This window comes from Carcharhinus amblyrhynchos, chromosome 16 (assembly GCF_965287045.1).
Source record: "Carcharhinus amblyrhynchos chromosome 16, sCarAmb.v2.hapA, whole genome shotgun sequence".
In the NCBI taxonomy this organism is placed as follows: Eukaryota; Metazoa; Chordata; class Chondrichthyes; order Carcharhiniformes; family Carcharhinidae; genus Carcharhinus; species Carcharhinus amblyrhynchos.
In genome coordinates this window covers 18,782,768-18,807,866 of record NC_137339.1, presented here as the reverse complement: position 1 = coordinate 18,807,866, position 25,099 = coordinate 18,782,768, and the positions used below count along the sequence as shown (strand labels likewise).

At 44.1% G+C, this 25,099-nt stretch overlaps 1 protein-coding gene and 1 pseudogene across 2 annotated transcripts in view; one reads left to right on the top strand and one right to left on the bottom strand.

Annotated features, from left to right (window-relative positions):
- Nucleotides 1-25,099, top strand: part of LOC145353870 (uncharacterized) — a 282,180-nt gene that overhangs the window by 123,017 nt on the left and 134,064 nt on the right. For both annotated transcript variants that reach the window (XM_080204779.1, XM_080204778.1), the window contains one exon: nucleotides 21,155-21,303. In XM_080204779.1, coding sequence (XP_080060905.1) covers nucleotides 21,169-21,303 — 135 coding nt within the window. In that variant the 5' untranslated portion in view covers nucleotides 21,155-21,168. The remainder of the gene's footprint in view (nucleotides 1-21,154; nucleotides 21,304-25,099) is intronic.
- On the bottom strand, nucleotides 12,284-12,816 carry LOC145353640 (large ribosomal subunit protein eL24 pseudogene; annotated as a pseudogene).

The following is a 25,099-nucleotide window of genomic DNA, read 5'->3' as shown; positions in this document are numbered from 1 at the left end:
CTGGTAATGCAGGCAACCAGGCAGGTGCAGCTGAGGAAACCTGTGCTCCAACTGAACATGTTGTTGTGCCACACCAAGAAAATCTAGCCACCTGCTCACCGAATCCACCTTGAGTCAGTGTATACATGTACCAACTCTACCCATTACAGATGTAGTATTTTCAAAAGGGAATTCGATAAACAATGGAAAGGGAAGTTGTTTTCAGAACTATGGGGAAAAAGCAATGAAATAGGACTACCTGAAAAGCTCCTTCACTGACTGGCACCGGTGTGTTGGGCCAAATCTTGTTTTTCATTCATGGGACATGGGCGTCGCTGGCTGGCCAGCATTCATTGCCCATCCCAAGTTGCCTTTGAAGATGTTGGTGAGCTGCCTTCTTGAATTGCTGCACTCCATGTTCTGCAGCTTGGCCCACAATGCTAGTTGGGAGACAGTTTCAGGATTTTAACCCACTGACTGCGAAGGGACGCCGATACATTTCCAAGTTAGGATGGTGAGTGGCTTGGAGAGGAACTTGGAGACGGTGTTCCCATTTATCTGCTGAGATTAATGGCTCTTTGTCTGTGCTGTCATTCTGTGATCAAATCGAAACAACAAAATATGAAAAAAATGCTACATTGGAGGATACATTGGCTGAGGGCAGACCTATTTATGATTGTGATTGCTCGCATGCATACACAGGCGCACGCATACCCGCGTGCGCGCACACGCATACCCGTGTGCGTGCGCACACACACACATATATATATCTTGGTTAATAATAAACGTGTTTACTGTCTGCCACACAATTGCTTTTTAGTGATTTGCCGTGACCTAATCTTGTGTTTTATTGGAAATCATTACAACATCTTTAGAACGTGTCCTCGGAGTGCAAGATGAGAGCCTATTGGGGGAAAAAATGTTGACTTTTTTTTGGAATAAGCTTAGTTAGCATCACCTATGCATTTCACATTAAAGTTCATGATAGCTGGAGTTTGAGATTGCAGTCTGTTTGCCAATATCACAGTGTTAAACGGTGCCAGGCTCGAGACTAATTCCTTGGAGTGCACCAGCAGACTGCACCATGGCAACTTGGTCTTCTGACCGCAATTCCCTGCATTTCTTAGCTCCTCATTTCAAGCTGTAACAGGATGTTGCAGAATGTGGCCAGGCATTCCTCCACAGAAACAGAGGAGAGTACTTTACAGCACTGGCAATTCTGTTCAATCAATTGATCCTGAAATTGTATTAGAGCCCCTTCATTTACCCCCTGGCTGATCACATTCATTGCTAATTCCTGATTGCTTTCTCTCCCTGGAGCAGCTAGAATGTAAGGCTCTGAATCTCAGCCCTGGCAGAATGCCACAGCCAGCCCTACTGTGAATGGGCATCAGGGCACTCCGGAAGCAGCTGTTCTTCAGACGCCCACGTGTATAGGTCATTTGGAATTGCAACAGAGCCTGGTATTTATGAGTGCAGTTGATGTATGCTACAAGCAGCAGTCCCCAAAAATCTGAAATGGCAATCTTGGTGTGATAGTAAACACACTGGGGGCGGGGAGGGAAATACTTAGCTCATGACTAAGGGATGTTATTCATAATCCTGCACCTGCATTTTAAGCAAAAATAGATCCGGTAGGATGTTTTAGTAAGATGTTCTTTTGGATACTTTATTGACAGTATAGGAATATTTCATTATGGTGCTTAGGCAGGTTTGTAAGTTGAAGCCTAGCTGATTTAAACATGATATTGACGTTATATTCAAATGTGATTATAGCTGTCGCCTTCACCTTACTGGTAACGTTTTTCCCTCCTGAGTCACGCATTTGTGGATTTAAATCCTGCTCCAGAGACCCGAGTACAAAATGTAATTGGCACTGTAGTGTAGTGCCGAGGGTTACCGCCCTGATGGCGGTGCTGTCTTTCAGATGGCAGTTGAACTAAAACGCCATTTTCTCTTAGAGGTGAATGTAAAAGAACCTGTGAGAATACAGTTACTCGCAGAAGACCCCTGCGATTTTCATAGAATCCCTACTATGCAGGAGAAGGCCATTTGGCCAATCGAGTCTGCACCAACCTCAATCCCACCCAGGCCCTATTCCGGTAACCTCTCATATTTACCTTGCTAATCCCCCTGACACTAGGGACAACATAGCACAGTCAATCCACCTAACCTAAACATCTTTGGATTGTGGGAGGGAACTGGAGCACGCAGAGATGGGGGGGAAACATGCAGATTCCGCACAGTCAGTGACCTGAGACCAGAATTGAACCCAGGGTCCCAGACGCTGTGTGGCAGCAGTGCTAACCTGACCAACATTTATCCCTCAACCAATATCACAAAATCAGATTATCAGATCATGACAAAGAATGCGCAGAATTACAGGGAGAGAGCAGAGAATGGCTCTAAGTGAATTGTTCATTTGGAGATGGTGCAGACAACAATGGGCTAAATGGCCTCCTTCTGCGTTGTAACAGGTCCGTTATTACTTTGCTATTTATGGAGCCTTTCTGTGTGAATATAGGCTGCTATATTTCTGGTATGCAGCAAAGGATAAATGTCAGGAGTGTGAGGAGCTTTGCAAAGCCCTGAGGCTGTGAAAAGTGCCATATAAAGGCAAGTTCTTTCCTTTGACACTGCACCTTTTGAGAGGAATGTATGTAATGTGAGTTTGTTTGGAGTGAAAAGGACACCAGGTTCATCCATAGTCATCGCATTTATTCCCAAACATATAAATTTAGTTCCCTAATCAGTAATGTGGAGGCAATGATTTTGGTTTTAGAGCACTAGCAGATATTCAATAGTGTCGCATGTATGTGATCTGGAACCAGAAGTGGAGATGGAATATTTAGCTGTTAAATGGCTGTTCCTTTTAAGGGCACTGTTCCTTTAAGGGCACCATTCTAAGAAGGTAAACCTGGACCTTCTGTAGCTGGATGTCCGCTGCTGCGATGTTCACATGCAATGAAATTCAAGCCGAAAATGCTGGAAAACCCGCAGCATCTGTGGAGACAGAAAAACACAAGTTAACGCTTTGAGTTTGTATGATGAGTCTTCAAGAATGTCCAAATGAGACTTCCAGTATATACCTACTCCAGCACGACATATATGTGCTGCGTACACATTTTGCAGCAGCAGTGTTATGTGCTGAATTGTATTGCTTCAATTCAACTTTCCAGCTTGCCCCAAAACTGTGGAGTTGGAATGGTCTTTCAGGGCTCACAAAAAACCATAATTTAAAAAAAAATTACTGCCTTTTCAAAGGAGCTTGCAGCAATCTCTCAGATGGTTAGGCTGCTCAGTATCTTGTATCAACAGATGGAGTATGCATAGTTGACTCTCTGTTAATATCTCAATTACATTGGTATCCTACACACATCACTGGATGATGATTTACATTTCCTAATGAAATGGATAAAGTCCCAAGCTGCTGTTCCACAGGACACAAATAAAAAGCAGCCAGCGAACCAAGAAGGTGGCAGAGTGGTTAGTCCTGTTGCCTCTCAACGCCAGGGACCAGGGTTCGATTCTGGCCTTGGGTGACGTTCTCCCCCGTGCCTGCGTGGGTTTCCTCCGGCTTCTCTGCTTTCTGCCCACAGTTTGAAAGACATGCCGGTTAGGGTGCATTGGCCATGCTAAATTCTCTCTGCGTACAGATACCAGAGTGTGGCGACTAGGGGATTTTCAAAGTAACTTCATTGCAGTATTAATGTAAGCCTATTTGTGACACTAACAAAAAGATTTATTGGGAAGAAGGCAGTAAGTTTAGCCTGTTTTGTTTGGAATATTACTCATCTGTTCCCGCTTCCTCATCCCACTGCTGAAGACAGAGGCCATTGAAGCCCCCCCTCGGGAAGTCAGCGACGAGGTGGATGTCCCTTGGCTTGTGCCAGTCTGACACTGTGTGACAGTGTCCAAGGGGCACACTGGCACTGTCCAGGTATTTTGGGCAGTGCCAGAGGGGGTGAGGCATACTGGGGGGGAGCCAAATTCGGTGGTGGGGGGAACCTTCTGCCACTCTGCAAATGGGATTGGCAGGGGGGGGTATTGGGGGTGGGGTCGGGATCAGGGCTGGCCATCCGGGGAGACGGTGGTGTCAGGAAGACCGGCAACCTGGGGGTGGGGAGGAGTGTCAGGAGGCTAGCGATCAGGGTGGACGGAGGTTTGAGAACACTGGGGAGGTTGGCAATCAGAGGGGGTGGGGGCAGTGTGCATGCGCCAATCTCCCCACTGAAAGATCAGTGCATGCGCAGTGGCCCACTCAGCACAATGCTGCCGCCTCTTGGGTGGGAATAGGCCCCGTCTCCTACTCACCAGAGTGTATGATTATAGGGCACTCTGCAATGCACAGTGAAGATTCGTTCATGTAAATACGCCCAAAAAACAGACGGGAAATGCTGTCATTTTCCTGCCCTTGAGGCACTTAGTTTTGTTTTGGGACAACCCCAACCTCTTGTTCTAGTATCTGAGGCAGTGACAGAAAGGGACATGGATGAATGAGTGAGAAAAAGATACTAGTAGAAAGATAATTCCTTTCCCCATGCTTCTGTCCTTATTCAAAAAAAAACAAGTTACGTTTGGAAGTGTTTTGAAAGGAAGCCTATATGAAAAGAGGTTAGAAATGTAATAAAGGGGTTTTGGGCCTTATGGTCAGCTGTCTGAGTGGGTGGGAAGTGGATAGATGCTTTCGGCTGAGGTAAGGGATGGTGGAGAGGGAGTGTGATTGGGAGAAAAGGCTGGATGAGTGAGCAGACCGGCACGTTGAGTCTCTCCCTGCCCTTACAAAGCTAGTTATCCAGAGAGATGGGACCAAGGTTGATCTCTCAGAAGGTCTGAACATCTTTAGATGCTGGTACTCGAATGATCCGAGTCGTATTCTCATCCTGCTCATAGATATGAGACACCTGGATGTCTGCAGGTCTACATTATTGTGGTGACTGTAATGTGCAACTCCTCCCACCTTTTTATAAAGGAGGCTGCTGGGGGTTGAATTGAAATGTTTCTGGGAGGAACATTCGTGTGCTACTCTCTCCTGCTCCCCCCTCCCTTCCCCACCAACCTGCCTAGCAAGGCTGCACTGTGCAACACCCTAAGGCTTAGTTTGATTCAGAGGGCACACCCATATGACTTAACAAAACACAGCTGGTTATTTTTTTGGAATGCATGCAACTGGGTTAGATCTATTTCCCCCACGCCACCCACATCGACTACTGCCCCTTTTATTTATTTGTTCATAGGTTCTCGCTCTGCAAAATGCCAACTGTCGAGTCTTTTAAACTGATCTTAATGTGCGCCCTTTGGACGTAATTGTGCATATATAATCTGGACAATTTAATTATGCATGTATAATTTGGTCATGTGTAGGTATGTCTCTGCAAGTCTTCTACTAACTTTAATAAGAACGCCAGGATAATGATCCATTTAGCAAAATTAGTTACCGCAAGTGTAAAATTTTGAAATGCTTTTGATGTATAAAGTGTAAATTGTAGCAGTGTTTTGAGTCAACCCACTAATCAGCGTCTGTGCATGGCAACCATCTCCTAATGCCAACTGACTTTATCCAATTTTTTTTCCAGCTATACTTTATTGTGGTTTTACCAGTAAAATACTTACTGTTTTAAATTGAATCTGAAACTTACTTCAACCCCTGCCATTTGCCATATCATTTTTTTCTCAAACAGGGACGTTAGATTACTAAACTTGTTTTCACGGCCTAAGAAATAGAGAATAGTTTTACTTTGAAAGAAACATATGAACGTTCACATTGAGAGTAGGAGTAGGCCACTTGGCCCCTTGAGCCTGCTCTGCCATTCGATAAGATCACGGCTAGCCTGGTTGTAACCTCAAATCCACATTCCCATCCGTCCCTAAAAACTTTCACCCCCTTTTGCTTATCAAGAAAATATCTTGCTCTGCCGTAAACATGTTCAAGGTTAGGTGGATTGTCCATGCTAAATTAACCCTTATTGTAGGGAGGTCTTGCTGCAACTGTACAGGGCATTGGTGAGGCCGCAGCTGGAGTACTGTGTGCAGTTTTGGGCGCCGTACTTACACAAGGATATTTTGGCCTTGGAGGGAGTGCAGAGGAGGTTTACTAGGCTGATACCGGAGTTGAGGGGGTTGAGCTATGAGGAGAGGCTGAATAAACTAGGCTTGTACTCATTAGAGTTTAGAAGAATGAGGGGAGATCTCATTGAGACATATAAGATGATGAATGGGATGGATAGGATAGAGGTGGAGAGGCTCTTCCTGCTCAGAAAGGACAGTAGGACTAGAGGGCACAGCCTCAAGATAAAGGGGAGGCAGTTTAGAACAGAGTTGAGAAGGAACTTCTTCACACAAAGGGTGGTGAATCTCTGGAATTCTCTGCCCGTTGAAGTGGTGGAGGCTGCCTCGCTAAATATATTTAAGACGCGGGTTGATGGGTTTTTGATAGGCAAGGGGATTAAGGGTTATGGGGAGAGGGCGGGAATGTGGAACTGAGACATGACAGATCAGCCATGATCTTATTGAATGGCGGGGCAGGCTCGAAGGGCTAGATGGCCTACTCCTGCTCCTATTTCTTATGTTCTTATGTTCTTGTCCAAAGATATGCAAGTTAGGTGGATTGACCTTGATACATGCACAGGGGTTACAGGGATGGAGCTGGGTTTGGGCCTCAATAATATGCTCTTTTGGACGGTCGGTGCAGACTCACTAGGCCAAATACTCGTCTCCTGCACTGTAGGGATTCTGAGTCTGCTTCTATCACCTTTTGAGGAAGACAATTCCTTCTTAGCACAGTCGCATCTTTAATTTACCATCACAATTTCGCCCCTTATTTGCTGAATCGGTTACTCAATTGTAAATCGACCTGTAACTTAATTTTCAGGGTTAAGACAAACATTTGCATTGCTCTGCCGTAAACACGTTTAAGGTTAGGTGGATTAGCCATGGTAAACGCCTGGGGTTATGGGGTGGGGCTGGGTTTGTGCTGCGGTAAGATGCTGTTTCTGGGAGTCGTTGGAGACTCAGCTGTAATCAGGAACAGGGTCAGTCTCTACATCAACATAAATACACCAGTTCAAAGACCATATACGTTCATATCTGTGAGGTAAAGTAATCTTTTCACCGATTTGTATAAACGTTTACTGTGACAGTCCCAATTTTGAATTGTTGGGCCACTTTTTTGACAGGTCTCCCTGATGGTATGAGATGATACAAAAAAAAATATAGTTTAACGCTGAGCTGGCTCAGTTAACTCCATTAATCAAATATTTTTTGCTGAGTTTGAGAATATCGGTCAGAGAGATTATTGGTGGTGTTAACTTTTTATCAGATAGTTACAGCCAATTCATTTGCTCCCATTGCAATTCTTTATATACGCAGTGGAAACTGTGGGGTTCCACACATCCTGTGGATGGTGTCTGAAAGTCTATGTAACCAGATTTTAAATCAGCACAATTTTGGCTACTGAGTTCTTGAAGTGATTTACCTCAGTCCTACCTTTTTAATTTGGAGCTGTCATGGAATGGACATTTCAGTGTGGCATATTATCACTATAGAGTGTGAAATACATATTGACCGGTGCCAAAGTGGAATCCATGGCAACGATACTATGAAGCAGAGCTCAGTGCTAAGTCCAGCTACTGGCTCCAGTATGCAGGAGATGATGTCCAAATCGCTAAAATAGAGAGGGGAACGCAGACTCCCTGGTTTTAATTACTGCCACCTTCAGTCCATTGTATTGCCCTTATTTGGTATGACATAGCAGACATCTGCTGTGGACTAAGTGAATCTTTAGCTTGCTTGTCCCTGAAGTGAACTCTTACACTCCCTGAGTAAAAGAGGGGCGGTGGTTAGCTGGGGAGTGTTCTCTTTCTCTGTCACAGACAATGATTTCTCAACGACCCTCGGTGAAATGTTTGTGTGACTGTAATGAGTGATTGTAAATGTTCTTCACTGTGACTTTTTCTGGTTGTGGGGGGGGTGAAAAATGGCTGTTGGCCTGTGATTTGTGAGCAATTAGGGAAGAGAAATGTGTTTTTTTTTCTTTTCCGTGTGTGTGCTTTCACTGCAGTGACTGACAGTGCAGACCTTTGCCTGAAACTGAGTGCATGCCATTTGAATGAATATTCATATTCTCCTAGGATCTGGAATAGATTTTTTTTTTATTGCTCATGTTGCTTAGGAACAGTAATGGATGGTGATGCCGTGGAAAGGTTTAAATGCTGGCACCAGATCTGGCCTTCACTTCAATCTTCCCTCGTACTTGTTTTGGTTTCTCTAATGCTCTTCCCATGTACAATGGGCATTAATTTACTTTTGTCGTCTTGGTCATCAATCTTGGGATTTACGTCGCCAGGGCTTTACGTCACTCTGATTGCCATGGTAACTGAACATTAGCTTTGAAATGCAGGAAGGTCAGCCTACTCCCCAACCTGTGGGAGATAGTTCTGCAAATATTACTGAAGGAGAGGACTGTAGATGCTGTTTAAATGTTCGAGTCAACCTCAGGAATTTTTGAAATGTGTTCTGATGGGCAGCTATTAGCGCTAATTATGAATCTTGTGTTCAGAGGACTTGGCTTTGATTCTCTGCCTCCAACACAGGGTTCCTCCAAGGGCAAGTTTCATTGGCTGTTTGACAGCCTTTTACTTGGTGCCTCTCATCATACCGTTGCACCCTTGCTGAAAATGGCATATTAGCAGGATCACCAACTGCATCTTTCTCCAGTTTCAATTTCCTGAAATTTATGTATGCCCCCTTCTTCTTTCTCACGAAGCTCCCAATCTCTCTTGTCATCCAGGATTCTTGAAACTTGCCATTTTTTTCCTGCATTTTTACAGGGACATTCTTGTCCTGAATTGTTAACAACTAATAAAAGACTCCCACATAGCGGATGTGGATTTGCTCTCAAACGGCCGCCCCACCAGTCTACGTCCCCTACCTCCTGCCTAATGTTGTCACAGTTAGCCTTTCCTCAGTTTAGTACTTTCACTCTGGGACTACTTCTATCCTTTTCTACAAGTATCTTGAAATTTATAGAATTGTAATCACTGTTCCCAAAATGGTCCCCCACTGAAACATCAATCACCTGCCTGGGCTCGTTTCCCAGAACCAGGTGTAAGATAGCCCCTTTACGAGTTGGACTTTCTACATATTGTCTCAAGGAGCACTGTTGAACAAACTCTGTCCTGTCCAAGCCCTGGCATTAAAGGAATCCCAGTCTATATTGGGGAAGTTAAAATTGCCCACCACAACAACCCTGTTGTTTTTTAACATCTTGCCATAATGTGTGATGTATTAGTTCCTCCACTTCACGCGGGCTGTAAAATTTATAATACAACCTCAACAGTGTGATTGCACCATTACCGTTCCTGACTTCTACCCATATGGCCTCACTGCATGATCCTACCAAGGTGTCCTCCCTCTGTATAGCTGTGATATTCTTCCTAATCAGCAAAGCAACACCCCCACCTCTCTTGTCACCCCCTCTAGCTTGTCTGGCACACCTAAATTCTGGAATACTAAGATGCCAGTCCTGCCCCTTCTTTCATCCAAGTCTGCATAATTGCCACAACAACATAATTGCTTGTAATAATCCAAGCTTCAAATTCATCCACCTTACCTGTCATGCTGGGACGCAGATACAGATCCATGCTTCACTTTCCGGGGTTCACTTAAACCCACATTTAAACATGCTTTCAAAATATCTTCTGGCATTATACAGCTAAAAAAAATTATTTTATAGCAGCGTCCTTTATACAAAAAAGTGCAGCAGCCAATTAGTTGGTTAGCTGAAGATCCTTTGACAGGATTATCTGCAGAATTCTCTGCTTTTCCTTGAACAGTGATTTTATGTTCAGTCCAACTCAGAGCCTTGATTTATTGTCTCATCCAAATGATTGCTTGGATCCTACGATTGTAATAACAGTGAACCTGTTAACGTTTCTCATCAGTACAACTGACAACAGCTACTGGCAGGCACGCTGCCAGATGCCAAAGTCCAGAAGCTCTGTCGGCAATTTCCTGCTACCTACACAGTGGCCCGCAGATAGAAATCTTCTAAAATTGATTTGAATAACACATTCACGTTTACACAGTTTGCTTCACAATGAAAGCCTTTGTTGAATGAATGAGATGTAAGTGGGATTTTAACAGCGTACTAACTCCATAATTACTCCAGAACACCTTCACAGTCCATGGAAAAACCTAAGCTTAACAATGAATATTATTGAAAATCTGGGCATGTTGCTGAAGTTTCTCACCTTGCACCCATCAGGACAAATGCAAAACTGCCACTTTCAAACAATATCATCATTTTGTCTTACAGGAGAAAAGGGTAGTGATTGGTCAGCAAATTAACTGTGATTGGCCAAGATGTTGCCTCGCCAATGAGAGTCAACTGTTCCTTGATTTACCAATCCTCCTCAGCCCAGTACCTGCAGGGCACCCCATTTGGGCCTTTAGCCACCACATCTGAAGTCTTCATCCATTGCCTTCCATAGAATTCCTACAGTGCAGAAGAGGTCGTTCAGCCCATTGAGTCTGTACCAACTCTCTGAAGGAGCGTCACACCCAGGCCTTCCCCTCTGCCCTATCCGTGTAAGCCCTTGCATTTACCATGGCTAATCCAACTCACCTACACATTTGTGGATGGTGGGATGAAGCCAACACAGCAATAGGGAAAACTCCACACAGACAGTCACCAAAGGCTGGAATTGAACCCGGGTCCCTGGCATTGTGAGGCAGTATTGCTAACCATTGTGCCACCCAGTGAACTATGTGGTTATCCTGTGGCCTCCTTGTTTGTGAGTTTTTCATGAAGCCTTATTTGGTTCCAGCTTCCCGCCTCTCTATCGTCCCACTTCCACTTCCTTCCATTGTTCATCATCCTCACCCACCTCCTTGCCCCTCTGCCTGCCATTCTGAGCTCTCGCCCGTGGATCTAGCAGGGTCTTGCAGCATTGTGCTGTCTGTGAAGACTGGCCTGGCATGGAAATGGAGGCAGGGACCAGTCTGTCCTGGTACAGTGGTGAACAGCGCATCAGGAGCAACACAGTTCAATGGTTGGTCTAGGTAAGACTATGTGATCAGTGCAGGCTTGGTGAGTGAAGGGCCGGATCCGGTGCTGTACAGTTGTTTGTCCTTTGTAGGTTCCAAAGGCTGAATGATGCATTCCTGCTCCTATTTTCTATGTCTCTATGATGAGAATCCATACCAACTTTGACTCAACTTTTGTCAGAACAAGTCTGTTTCAAAGCAATGATATAAAAGTGAAATACTGCTAGATCCCGGAATCTGAAACATAAATATAGAAAGTTGGGAAAACTCAGCAGATTCAGCAGCGTCCCGAGTTTTTCCCAGCATTGTGTTTGTTTCAAAGCAACCTGTGTTTAACGGAGAGTTAAGTCTGAAGTTTGAACAGTCCAAATTCTCTCCCTTGTTGCTTTTAGACGGATACAATTGCTGCATCTCGGATGTCCTGAAGTCCTATCTCTTTGTCCCAGCATGCAAGGATTGCTGTTAATAGACCTCTGCTGCAACGCCATCTATTCCGGAGCCATTGTGTGATATTAATTGTGCTGTGGCCGTCTTCAATGGTTTGAGATTCATCTAGCTCAGACACCATTTCCCTCTGGGCAATCTTTGCTACAGACACACCTGCACCATCTACTGGCCACCGTAATGGCTCTCCATACTCTGATCATCGATGCATGATGCGCCCTTTCTTTCTCCCTCTGAGTAGGTTGGTGCCACCAAAAGATTTTACATAAGATCCATAAACAGATCTCGAGGCTTCATTAAAGGGTCTCCCGTCTCCCGTATCTGCAAACATTTATATTTTCTTGAAGAGCTTTGGATACCCTGGAAGTTGGGTTCACTGCAGGCTTTGCTATGTACAACTTTTGGTAGCCTAGTCATCCGGGCATGGAAGTAATCTATTTTGGCAGGAGTGTTTCTTTTCGAGAAACTTTTTGGATTTCTCTGTCACTTTGATCAAAGCAATCTACTGTTGACAAGCCAACCATTTTTACTTGGAGGACGCATTTCAACCATTCCCATGTTTCTGCAGGGTGAACCTCACTGCCGGGAGCTGGGTTACTGCGGGTCTGCCCTCAAGCTCAGCTCTGATTAAATTCTTTTTATTTTCTATTGACTTGTAGTGACCTTTTGGGCTTGTAGTTTGCTTGGGCATCGCAGAAAAAATGACCTCTGAGGGTCCCCCAGTGTAGGTTAAAAATTCTGAGTCTACACAGTCTTCCACCATAACCCTAACCCTGAGGCCCAACTGTCACATTCCTCAGGTAGTCCCTTTTTTTTAAAATTCAGTGATTTTTATTCTACATCAACAGTTAATGATGTTTAGCGTTTTCCACCAACACAAGGAGCCTGAGACTTCATTGGCTTGGCAAACTTCTGTTTGGGTGCTGCTTTCTGAGTAGCCTTAGCTGTAGCTGCACTGACTTTCTTTGTTGCAGCTTTGGCCTTCTTAGCCTCCTTGGCAGCCCTGATTGCTTGTTCACGTTGAGCCTTGCGCACTCCAGGCTTCTGATTCCACTTAACATAATCTCAGCAAGCGAGGCACCAGTAATAGCCAGTTGGAACTTCACTGCATGACGGGAGCGCTTTTTCTGAATCCCTTCAGACTGTCCTTTTTTTTGTGTTTGCGTCTGTATAAGACAGTCCAGTTGATCTGTTGAGGGTTTCTCTTGGAGAGGAAGGCTAACTCGCATTTTGAATTCAGAAACTGGAAAACCTGCCCATCAATTCTGGCATAGCGCTTCCCGTGACCCAGGTAGATTTTATACCCACTGAAACTGCACTGTTCGACCTTCATCTCAACAGCGAAGATGGCGCCCTTAATAATCTGTACCTCTTCTGCCTATTCAGACATTCAGATCACCTCATGGACGCTTTTAGCACCTTCTCAGGGTTCTTCACTACCATTTACATTTCCTTTGTCCAATTACAACTCCTCCCTCCACCCTCCTAATCTTGTCTGATTTTCTTTGCCTTCAGTTCTGTTGAAGGGCTATCCAGGCTTGAAACACTGGTTCAATTCTGTCTCCACAAATGCTGTCAGACCTGCTGAGTTTCCCCAGTGTTTTCTGTTTTTCTTTGCAGCACTGTGCAATATGATCATAACCTCCACTCCCTTCCTTTATAGATATATTAGCTAAATAGTTCAACATCAGTGCGATTGCAATTCTGCATTTTGTAGGACATTTTCATTGATAATTTGAGGTCGTGTTCAGCTTCACTTTTATTGATTTCCACCACTCACACAGTCTCTATATGTCATCTGTTTTTCCTTCCTACATGTTACACTTTAGCAGATTAATTTAATGAAGTCAAGTATACTGTTCTGCCCACTCATTTGCCAGATTCATTCTTGAGTTTTTACTCCTGCATATTTGACTACTGGATTGAATTCTGAACCCAGAAATTAGCAATGGTCATACAATCGTAGAATCCCGATTTTAGTGCAGAAGGAAGCCATTCGGGTCATCGAGCCTGCACCAACAACAATCCCACCCGAGCCCTATCCCCATAGCCCCACATATTTACTCTGCTAGTCCCCCTGACACTAAGGGACAACTTAGCATGGCCAATCCTCATAACCCGCACATCTTTGGTGTGTGGGAGGAAACTGCCCGGAGGAAATCCATGCAGACAAGGGGAGAACGTGCAAACTCCACACAGACAGTGACCAAAGGCTGGAATTGAACCCGGGTCCCAGGCTCTGAGGCAGCAGTGCTAACCTCTGTGCTACCGTGCTGCCCTCACAGCAATGGTTCCGGTGATGAGTCTTGAGGTATTGCAACGAGTGCTCTTTGCTTCCAACCAGTCGGCTTCTTTTGTATTCCCATAAATTTGTGAAAACAAAACTTTCGCAAAATAAGTTGTGCCATTTCATGTGACTTGCCTCAGCCCACTTGGGACGTGTTGACTGTGCAGGACCTTCTTTTACTGAGCCCATGCTGAGTTCATTGTTGGATAGGTGTTCACTTGAATCACTTCTTGTGGTTACTAATAGGTCACCACAATGATATCAAGTTCAGAATGGATCTTATCACTGAACTGTTTGGCTTTCTCTTGCCATCGCCTGGGGTCATTTCGATAGAAAATCGTAACGGAAACCATATGTATATTGATAGGTACTGATCCCTCAAATATCCACTAGAAAGACCAGGTTTAAGTTTATTTATTGTTGTCACAAGTAGGCGTACGTCAACACTGCAGTGAAGCTACTGTGAAAATACCATATTCGCTACACTCTGGCGCCTGTTCGGGTACACTGAGGGAGAATTTAGCGTAGCCAAGTTCCAACAAACAGCAATGTGATAAAGACCAGATAATCTGCCTCAGTAATGTTGATTGAGGGTAAATATTGACTGAGACGTAGAGAGCAGTCCCCTGCTCATATTTGAAATAGTGTCATGTAATCTCTCCAATGCACCTACCCAGCACGTCTTTCAGACTGTGGGAGGAAACCGAAGCACCTGGAGGAAACCCATGCAGACATTGGGAGAACACACTAACTCTTCACAGACAGCGATCCAAGTTGGGAATTGAATTAGGGTCCCTGGTGCTGGGAGACAGCAGTGCTAATGACTGTGTGCCACCATGCCACCACTATACCATTTCAAAATCCTTAGGCTGCTGTTAATTAAAAAGCTCTCAGGAACTTTCATAACGGGCAATAGTAAGAACTGATCTAAAGCAGAAAGATGAGCATGCTTCACTATTTCAACACCAGCATGGAGAATGCCTGGACGCAGCCGTGAGTTGAAAACACTTTACTAGTGCGTAACATTTTGCACTTACAACTGGCTGTTATGGCAGGTTAGCACCAGCATAAACCGAAATGGAAGCAGACCTAGTTAGTATGATGATGAAAATTATTATTTGAATCTCTTGGTGAAGAAACAATGTAATGAGTATGAAAGACAATAAAGGCTTGCTTTTTTTTAATAACATGCCAAAGAGCTTTGCAGGCAATGAATTACTTTCAAAACGTAGTCACTGTGGTGACTTTGGAATGTGGCAGCCAGTTTGCACCCAGCAAGTTCCAACAAACAGTAATGTGATAATGACCAGATAATCTGTTTCAGTGATATTGACTGGGGGTAAATATTGGCCCAGACACGAGAGAGCACACCACTACTCATATTCGAAATAGTGTCATGTAATCTCTCACATCAAAGCAGCTGCCTCCGTTGGACATCTTATCTGAAACACAGTTTATCAACTGTAGAACCGTGTTTCGTTTGATGTCATTTGATCACAAAAGCAGCACCTCGATTCAGATGTTAAATCAATGCATACTGAATGATGTTAAATCACCACCTACTGAATGAAAAAATGTGTAACAAATCATTTAATTTAAGTGCTATGTACATTCAAAAGCAGAAGGATTAATAATTTAAGATGAGGGAAAGTGAACATGATATTTCAGGGCTGATGTTATCTCTTGAATAGGTGGAAGAAAACCATTATCTGCTTTGTCCAGTTCAACTCCATCGATTGCTAATCATAGAATGTATGGCACAGAGACAGACCCTTCGGCCCAAACTGGTCCACGCTAACCAAAAAACCCATCCAAGCTAACACCATTTACCTGCATTTGGCCCAAGTCCTTCTAAACCTTTCCTGTCCTTGTATCTGTCCAAATTCCTTTTAAATGTTGTCAATGTCCCTGCCTCAACCGCTTCCTCTGGCAGCTCATTCTACATATGTACCACTCTGTGTAAAAAAAAAAGCTCCTCCAATCCCGTTAATTCTTTCCCTTCTTAGCTTAAACCTATGGCCTCTGGTTCTTGATTTCTCAATCCTGGGAAAAAGACAGTGCATTCACCCTATCCATGCCTCTCATGATTGTATATACCTCCATAAAATCAGCCTTCAGTCTCCTGTGTGACAAAGAAAAAGAGTCCTAGCCTATCCAATCTCTCCCGATAACTCAGTCCTTTGAGTCCTGGCAACATCTTTGTCAATCTCTTCCGCACCTTCTCCAGTTTAGTACCATCTTTCCCATAGTAAGGCAGCCAAAACTGAACGCAGTATTCCAGGTGTAGCCTCACTAACGTCCTGTACAACTGCAGCATAACTTCCCAACTTCTCCCTGACTGATGAAGGCCAACATGCCAAAAGCCGCCTTCACTGCCCTATTTACCTGTGACTCCACCTATTAAATACCCACTTGGTTCACTTATGTCCTTTAGGGAAAGAAATCTGCTATCCTACTGACTCCAGATCCACAGCCTCTCCACTGCTGTCTCTGCAATGGGCCTCACAATCAAGTCACCTCAGGTCAAGGGCAGTTAGAGATGGGCAACTAAGCTGGGTTAACCAGCAACACCCACACAACACAAAAGGATCACTTTTTTTTAAAAGATCCCAGTCATTGTGAAACAAAGGCTTTGCCAGGATTTTATGACCTCAGGCGATTCCAGAAATTCCCGCCTGAGGTCAACTGAGATTTCCGTTGTCAGATCCTTGCCCATGCTGTGGCAGGCAAGGTGGTAGAGTTCCGGCCATTTTCAGACTGCATTCTGGCAGAGCTGGGTGTGTATCCTGGGAGTCTGAAGGGCGGCATGGTGGCACAATGGTTAGCACTGCTGTCTCACAGCACCAGAGATCCAGGTTTGGTTCTCTGCTTGGGTCACTCTCTATGTAGAGTTTGCACATTCTCCCCGTGTCTGCATGGGTTTCCACTAGGTGCTCCATTTTCTCCAAAGACGTGCGGGTTAGGTTGATTGGCCATGCTAAATTGACCCGAGTTTCAGGGGATTAGCAGGGTAAATATGTGGGGTTATGGGGATAGGATGAGATTATTGTTAGTATGGGCTGAATGGCTTCCCCCTACTGTAGGGATTCTATAATTCTATCAACAGTGCTTAGTGTGAAGGAGAGGACATTTTGGACACTATTGTAATTAAGAATTAATTTGTGTATGGGAGCAAAATAATTTCTGCAAATATGGAGTGGGATTTTTCCAGCCGCGCTCACCCCAAGATTGAAAAATCCTGCCCTTGGTCAACAGACCTTCACGGTCCTGCCCACACTGATTCCCATGGCAGGCAGAGTGGGAAAATTCCACCCATAGTGCTTGTATTTAAAAGAGTAACAAGACTCCAGTGATAAACCCTTGAGCTTTCAGTATTCTGTAAAATATTGAAAACTAAAGTAAGGACCAGCTTGGGGAATGCATCTAAAGTAAGAGTAACAGTTAGCACCAGTTTTGTGCTCCTGCTTCAGAAACTCTTAAGATGTATTTGAGGATGTTACAAATACAATATGGACGTCCCAAACCCATTTTATCATTAATTTGGACTTCAGAAAAGTCTTTGAGGCAGATGAAAGCCTGCTAATTAAAATCAATGGGAATCCAAGGAAAAATGTGCCATTAAATGTGGAACAGTGAGTACTGGTGAGAGGCATTGTTTCAAATTGTTGGTGAAGTAAAGTATATTACTGCGGGGACTAGAGCTTTGATCCTTGCTGTCTTAGGGAGCTGCATGGAGGCACCATAGTTAGCACTGCTGCCTCACAGAGTCATGAACCCGGGTTCAATTCTGGCCTCAGGCTACTGTCTGTGTGGAGTTCGCACGTTCTCTCCATGTCTGCGTGGGTTTCCTTTGAGTGCTCCGGTTTGCTCCCACAGTCCAAAAATGTGCGGGTTAGGTTGATTGGCCATGATAAATTTCCCCTTAGTGCCGGGGGATTGGGACTGCAAATATGAGGGGTTACAGGGATGGAACCTGGGTGTTATTGGTGCAGGTTCAATGGGCCAAAGGCCTCTTTCTGCTCTGTAGATTCAGTGATTCTAAATTAGTCACGTTCCGACCAAACTTGGTGGAAATCAATAGGATATTGCAATGGCTAATGAGTCAAGGTCAACAGTGGTGCTGGAATGTGGACCAATTAAATGCTATTGACAAGATCAAAAATCTCCTGATTTTACGAGAAATCTCGTGCGACGTGATCTGAAGTTGCCAGTGGATGCATCATTGACCAACTTGGACACAATGTTGTATCCAAGTTGTATTCAATGTTGTGTTCAAAATTATGAATAAAGAAACCCAGTTTATTACCCTTCAATATTGTTCACAGACAAAAGATAAGATGCATGCAACCATTGAAAAAGTAGCACAACAGCATTGTGAGGAGTAGATCAAAATAAGAGTGTTGCCAGAATAGATAGCTGGATTATACTACTAACAACCCAGTATTTCATCAGTACTTCAAACAGAGAAAATGTCTCACAATCATTGATTTCTTAGTTTTTAACAACAGACTAGTTATTCCTGTAACTCTCGAAGTCAACATTCTCCAGAAAACCCATCAAAGTCACTCGGGGAAAGCAAAGTGCCAGGCAAAATCCCAGCCTGAGTCTGGTGATGAAGCATCTGTTGCTCCATTGAAGAGTTCACCTCCAACTGCCATGTGTGTGCAGTGAATAGCGACCAGCAGTGTGAACCAGTGGCATCCTCCATTTTCCCTTGAGGCCTGGGAATGGGTTAATTTGAGCTTAAGGCTAAAGTTTTCATCATCATCAATGGCTACCACTCCAAATGGCTTGATGTGAGTAGACTGCACAGCATCACGGCAGAGACCATCGTAACATCACTAAGATGAATCTTCACAACACACAGTATCCAAGACATTATGATGTCAAACTACTCACCTCAGTTTGCCAATGAGCTGATCCACAACTTTGTGCAGAATGGGGTTTCATGCAGATGATTAGATGCCTAGATATTCTCAGAAAAATGGAAATGCGAAGCGTTCAGACGATCCAAGAATTGATGAAAAAGAAGAAAGATCTTAGCTCTTGCTCAATAGAGGACACCCCACAAAGACCAGGTTCTCCCTGTCAGACCCATTGATGGGAAGATGATTGCGAACATAACTTTCAGCTCTATAATAAACACCATACCTAACATTACCTCCGATGATTGTGAGATGATTAGAAAACATGAGAGGCAACAAAGAGACAGTCATGCTCGTAAATTCAACTTCAGACTCAGCCGTGGAAGAGAGCGTGATACAAGATCAAGAGAAAGAAAGCCTTGCAATAGAAAGAACGCCACACGGAAGATCTTACCAGATTCATAAGTATCAGAAGGAAACCAAGAGCCTTGACATCATTGGGAAAGAAATCAATAGAATCTTGAGCATAATATTTAGATACGGATAGAGACAAGGAACCAGAAACAAATGGAAACTCCACAGCTGCCTTGTTGGAAATACACTCTTCTCAAACGGTGAGACCGTGCAGTTCTTGAGCAGCGCTATGGCCATCTGCAGCCACCTTTTGAAAAACAGCAAAAGGATATTGCTTATTCATTCTTGGGATGTGCGTGTCACTGGCAAGGCCTGCATTTATTGCCCATCCCCAATTGTCTTTGAGAGTGTGACCAACCAAAAGTGTTGACATAGCAGCTTTGAGAGGGCTATCTTAAGAATCGCTTTGCTTATAAAATGTATTGTGTGTGAGAATAAGTGGTTACAAGGGATTTGTCATTTTAAAGTGGTCAGTATACAAAACACATCCTTTGCATCATAGTGGGAGAAACGAATGTAGGTGCGTGAAAATCAATGCTGGAGGCACGCAGTTAGTCGGGGACTTAGGAGCATGATCCCTTGGAAAAGCATGAGACTGTTCAGATTAAAAATTCTGTTTTTCAAACCTTAAACGCGTATCAATTATATAGTTAGTAGCTATTCCCTCTGGTCTTCATTGTAATTAACTTCCATTCATAACCTGTGCTTGATTGATTTGATTTATTATTGTCACGTATTAGTATACAGTGAAGAGTGTTGTTTCTTGCGTGCTACACAGACAAAGCATATCATTCACAGAGAAGGAAACCAGAATATAGTGTTACAGTTATAGCTAGGTTGTAGAGAAAGATCAACTTAATGCGAGGTCGGTCCATTCAAAAGTCTGACAGCAGCAGAGAGGAAGCTGATCTTGGGTCGGTTGATACGTGACCTCAGACTTTTGTATCTTTTTTCTGAAGAAAGAAGGTGGAAGAGAGCATGTCCGGAGTGAGTGGGGTCCTTGATTATGCTGGCTGTTTTGGGAAAGTGGTGTGGTTAGCAGTGTCAAAAGCTGCAAACATCAGAAACATGTGGAGGGGAAGTTTCCTTGATTGTGCCAGCTAGTTTGCCGAGGCAGCAGGAAGTGCAGACCGTGTCAGTGGATGGGAGGCTAGTTTGCATGATGGATCGGGCTAAGAACATAAAAAATAGGAGCAGGAATAGGCTATCTAGCCCCTCAAGCCTGCCCCGCCATTCAACAAGATCATGGCTGATCCAATAGTGGTTCAGTTCCACTCACCTGCCTGCTCCCCATAACCCTTAATTCCCTTATTGGTCAGAAATCTGTCAACCTGTGACTTAAACACGTATTCACAACCCTTTGTCGTTCCTTGCGGTCTTGGGCAGAGCAGGAGCCATACCAAGCTGTGAATCAACCGGAAAGAATGCTTTCTGTGGTGCATCTGTGAGAGTTGTAGTTGACATGCCAAATCTCCTTACTGTACCATCCATTGGCACCCCACGAAATGCCAATCATTCCCAAACACAAAAAAGCCCGCCATAAACAGCACATCAAACATCAGCTTAGAAACATGTGGCCGACAAAAGTTCATTGGTTCCTCGTTGCAGTGAAATTGATGCAGACCTGAGTGCGCTCCAGATGAGCCTTTGCGTTTTTTGGAAATACTTGTTCTAATCAGGTTCTGTAAGTGCAGAGAAAAAGGAACAAACGGACAAATAATTTTCATCTGCATTACGTTCATAAGTGAGCACAGATTACTACTATTTGAAAATTAGCTTGCAATCCCAGTCTTGCTGAGAGATACAGCACACCTTGTTGAATATTGTATGTGTGTATTTATTGTTGGCACTGTTCTGGCTTTAACATTTATGACAAGGTGCAACCTAGCAATTTCCTTTTGGAGAAAGTGATACTTTTATTTACCACGCTATTGCTTTCTATCTTGCTGGCTTAGTAGGTGACAAGTAATTTATTATGGCAGATTTTAATAAATGCTGCCAGTATTCAAAATCTGTCAATTGCTCTGTGCTATGCTTGAAATATTAGTTTGTCTTTCTGCTCCCGAAGCTTTCGAAATGGGTTTCATTTTGTACTTAGCATCTGATTTCTCTTTTTCAGAATAGTTTGCAACGATGGCCACGGAATCTGGCATGGATTCGGAGTTGACGCAAGTTCAGCAGGAACCCCCTCAGCCAAAGCAGCAACAAGAGGTGACAGCTCATAAAGAACAGAAGCTACCAGACACCGACACGAACCAGCAGGAGCAGGTAATGGCGGACCCCGTTTGCGATCCTTCTGTTTTGTTCCATTTTGGCCGTTGCTTTTTCTCATATGACAGCATTTATTTAAGGGTGGCACAATAGCTAGCACTGTGGCCTCACAGCGCCAGGGATCTGGGTTCAATTCTGGCCTTGGGTGACTGAAGGTTGCACCTTCTCCTTGTGTCCACATGGGTTTCTTCTGGGCGTTCCAGGTTCCTCCCACGGTCCAAAGATGTGCCAAATTAGGTGGATTGGCCATGCTAAATTGCCCCTTAATGTCAGGAGATTAGGAGGGTAAATACATGGGGTTACAGGGATAGGGCCTGTGTAGGATTGTTGTCAGTGCCAATTTGATGAGTGAAATGTCCTCCTCCTGCATTGTAGGGATTCTATGACCATTGCTAATTTACATAAGTGTCCAAATGATGTGGTGATGTGCTATCATGGTGCCTGGAATAGAACCATAGAAAGGTTACAACAAAAAAGGAGGCCATTCAGCCCACCTTGACCATGCCAGACTGAGGACACCCTTGGTGCCCTTTCTAATTCCACCTTTCTGCACCCAGCCCGTTGCCCTGTAGCTTACAGCATTTAAGGTGCAGACCCAAGTAGGTTTTTAAAGAATTTAGGGCCTCTGCCTTCCCCACCAACTCAGGTAGCAAATTCCAGACATCCACCACTTTGCGGAATAAAAAGTTTTTCCTCATATCCCCTCTTGACCTATTGCCACTTATTTTAAATCTCGCTTTTCTCAGTGCAATTAGAGAAATATTCAAATTGCGATACAAAATTTTGAAAAGATTGTTCGTAGGGTTGCCAATCCTTTTAGGGTTGACCTGGCATCTCCAGGCCATCATGTGCAATCCTGTGGTTACAAAAAAATTCCGTCCCTTTTTTAAAAAAAAAGTTTTTGCATTTTTTTTGGAACATTTCTCCTTTTTCCCCCATTTTTCAATATTTTTATATCAAGTTTAAAAAGAGTTGGTTCGCTGACAGTGAAGCATCATCCAATTGTGTAACGAGCCTTTTTCTTTTCCAATTGGCAAAGGAAGGCAGTACGTCACAAGGATGGATGCATTGGCCAACAAATGGCTGAAGCCACTAGATGAAAACGCCAGAGAACACAGTTGTTAGCGCTGTTGTTTCACAGCACCAGGGATTCGGGTTCGATTCCAAGTTTGGGTCACTATCTGTGCAGAATCTGCACCTTCTCCCCATGTCTGCGTGGGTTTCCTCCGGGTGCTCTGGTTTCCTGCACAGATTGAAAGACATGCTGGTTAGGTGCATTGACCATGCTAAATTCTCCCTCTGTATCTGAACCGGCACCAGAGTGTAATGACTAGTGGATTTTCACAGTAACTTCACTTCCGTGTTAATGTGAGCCTACTTGTGACACCAGTAAATAAGCTAAGAAGGGATATTTGATCACCTTTGGCAACCCAAGATAATTGGTTATTTTTTTTAATCCCCGTTATTCACCTATTAGAACCAAGAAAAACTGATGGCTATAAGTAATGTTATAAACAGGCTCAGGTGATATTGTTATTGGAAATCAGGAAATGGCAGATTAACAGAACAGCTACTATGCAGCAGCCTTCAGCGTAGACTAGAGGATGAAGAGAAAGTACTAGAGATCCAAGCAAAACTAAAAGTAAATTGACAAAATAAATTAATCTGATCACAGACTGGACCTGTGAATCCTGCCTAGTAATTCAGAAATTAATTGAGATTAAAGATAAATGAATTCTCAGTAGTTTCTTCCTGAGGGTGATGCAGGAAGTATGTGAGAAGATTGCTGATACATTCACCACGATCTTCCAAAACACTCGGTTCAGGAGAAATTGGAAAATTACTAGTGTTACTCTATGATGTATGAAGTTTGAAAGAGATAAACCTGGAGTTTACAGACCCGTAAGTTTGATTTCAGTTGTGAGAAAATTTACTGAAATTTAGTCTTTGAGACAGAACAACTGAGCATTAGGACAGATATGACCTGATCAGAATGCCAACATGGATTTGTAAAGGTTCCATCATGTTCGATGAACCTCGTCGAAGTTTTTTTTTGGAGGACGTAACAAACTTGATAGACAGGACTTGTGTCTGTGGGTGTTAGTTATACTGACTGCCTCAAAGTATTTGACAAGATTCCCTGGAAGAGACGGTTGATAAAGATGAGAACTCATGGAATTGGAAGCAACCTATTTTCATGGATAGAGAGAGGAATAGAAACTGCTGGGAATATTCAGTAAATCAGGCAGCACTTGTGGACAGAGAGAAAGGTTAATGTTTTATGTCGGTGCTGTTTATTCAGAATCAGAAATTCTTAGAAAGTAGACAGGCTGGAAAATGCTGTCAGGGGATGGGAAACAAAAGGGAAGGTCTGCAACAGAATGGAAGGGAGAAGAGATTAAGCCAAAAATAGATGTGAATGGGATGATTAAATAAACAAAAAAAGGTTTTAAACTTTATTTGTTAGTGTCACAAGTAAGGCTTACGTTAACACAGCAATGAAGTTACTGTGAAAATCACCTAGGACACCTCGGGTACACCGAGAGAGAATTTAGCATGGCCCATGCACCTAACTAGCACGTCTTTCAGATGATGAACTTGTAAAACAAAATAAAGCATCAGAATGTAACAGAACTACTAAACACATTGAAATTAAATACTAAATTACTCAAGGCCTGAGTAGCTTCTGTGTCCCAGCAGCAACACTCCAGAAACGCAGTTCAACTTTTTGTTTGCTCTCAATTCCCACTCTCTGAGCTGGGTTCTGCAGTCTCTTCTGCGGCAAGACCTGTTACGAGAGAGAATTGAAAAATTGGCATTCCAGCCAAAAGTCTATTCACTTTCAGCGGCACTGGAAAATCCCAGTCGTCAGCAAGGACAGAAGATTTCAGCCTCTCTCTCCCTCACTCTTTGTCGCTCCTTTCCATGTTTTGCTCTCCCCTATCTCCACACACATACCCCCCTACCTTTTTAGCACTCTCTGTCTTCACCCTGTCCCTGCTCTCTTCTGTCCCACTTTCTGTCTGCCTGTCTCTCTCCCTCTCTCTCTCTTTTCCCTGTGTTTCCACTGCCACTCTCCCCCTCCCATACCACACTGCCATGTCCTCCCCTTCCCCCACGTGGGTGCATTCTTTCTCACGCCCCTTTCCCCGTGCAGTCATGTCCTCTCGCAGCATCCATTCCTTGCCCCACGAGTGCGTGCGCTTCCCCTGCCCCTCCCCCCATCACCACCACCTGAGTATGTCAAATGGGATGTAACCCCATCTTCACAGGTTGCAGGAGCTGAGCCCCTCTCCCACAGTGTTCCACAGAAGAAGCTGGGGATGGGGTACGATGGAACAGTGCTGGAAGCCGGTGGACAATTGCTTCCTCATGTCCCCATCTCACCTCTGCCCTGGTTACTGACAGTTCACAATCCAATCAGTGGCTGGCAGTGTCTCCTCCTTGGCCTGCTCCTGGATCTGGGGCCTTGCTCTCTCCCCTACCCTTCCAGGGATCATAGTCCTCTATTCCCATCCTATTCACATATTTGTCAAGACACCCCTTAAGTCACCATTGCATCTGCTTCCACTATCTCCCCCGGCAGCGAATTCCAGGCAACCACCACCCTCTGTTTAAAAAAGAACTTGCCTCATACATCTCCTTTAAACCTTGCCCCTCTCACCTTAAACCTATACCCCCTAATTGACTCTTCCACCTGGGAAAAAGCTTCTGATTATTCACACTGTCCATGCCCCTCAAATTTGTAGACTTCTATCAAGTTGCCCCTCAATCTCCATCATTCCAGTGAGGA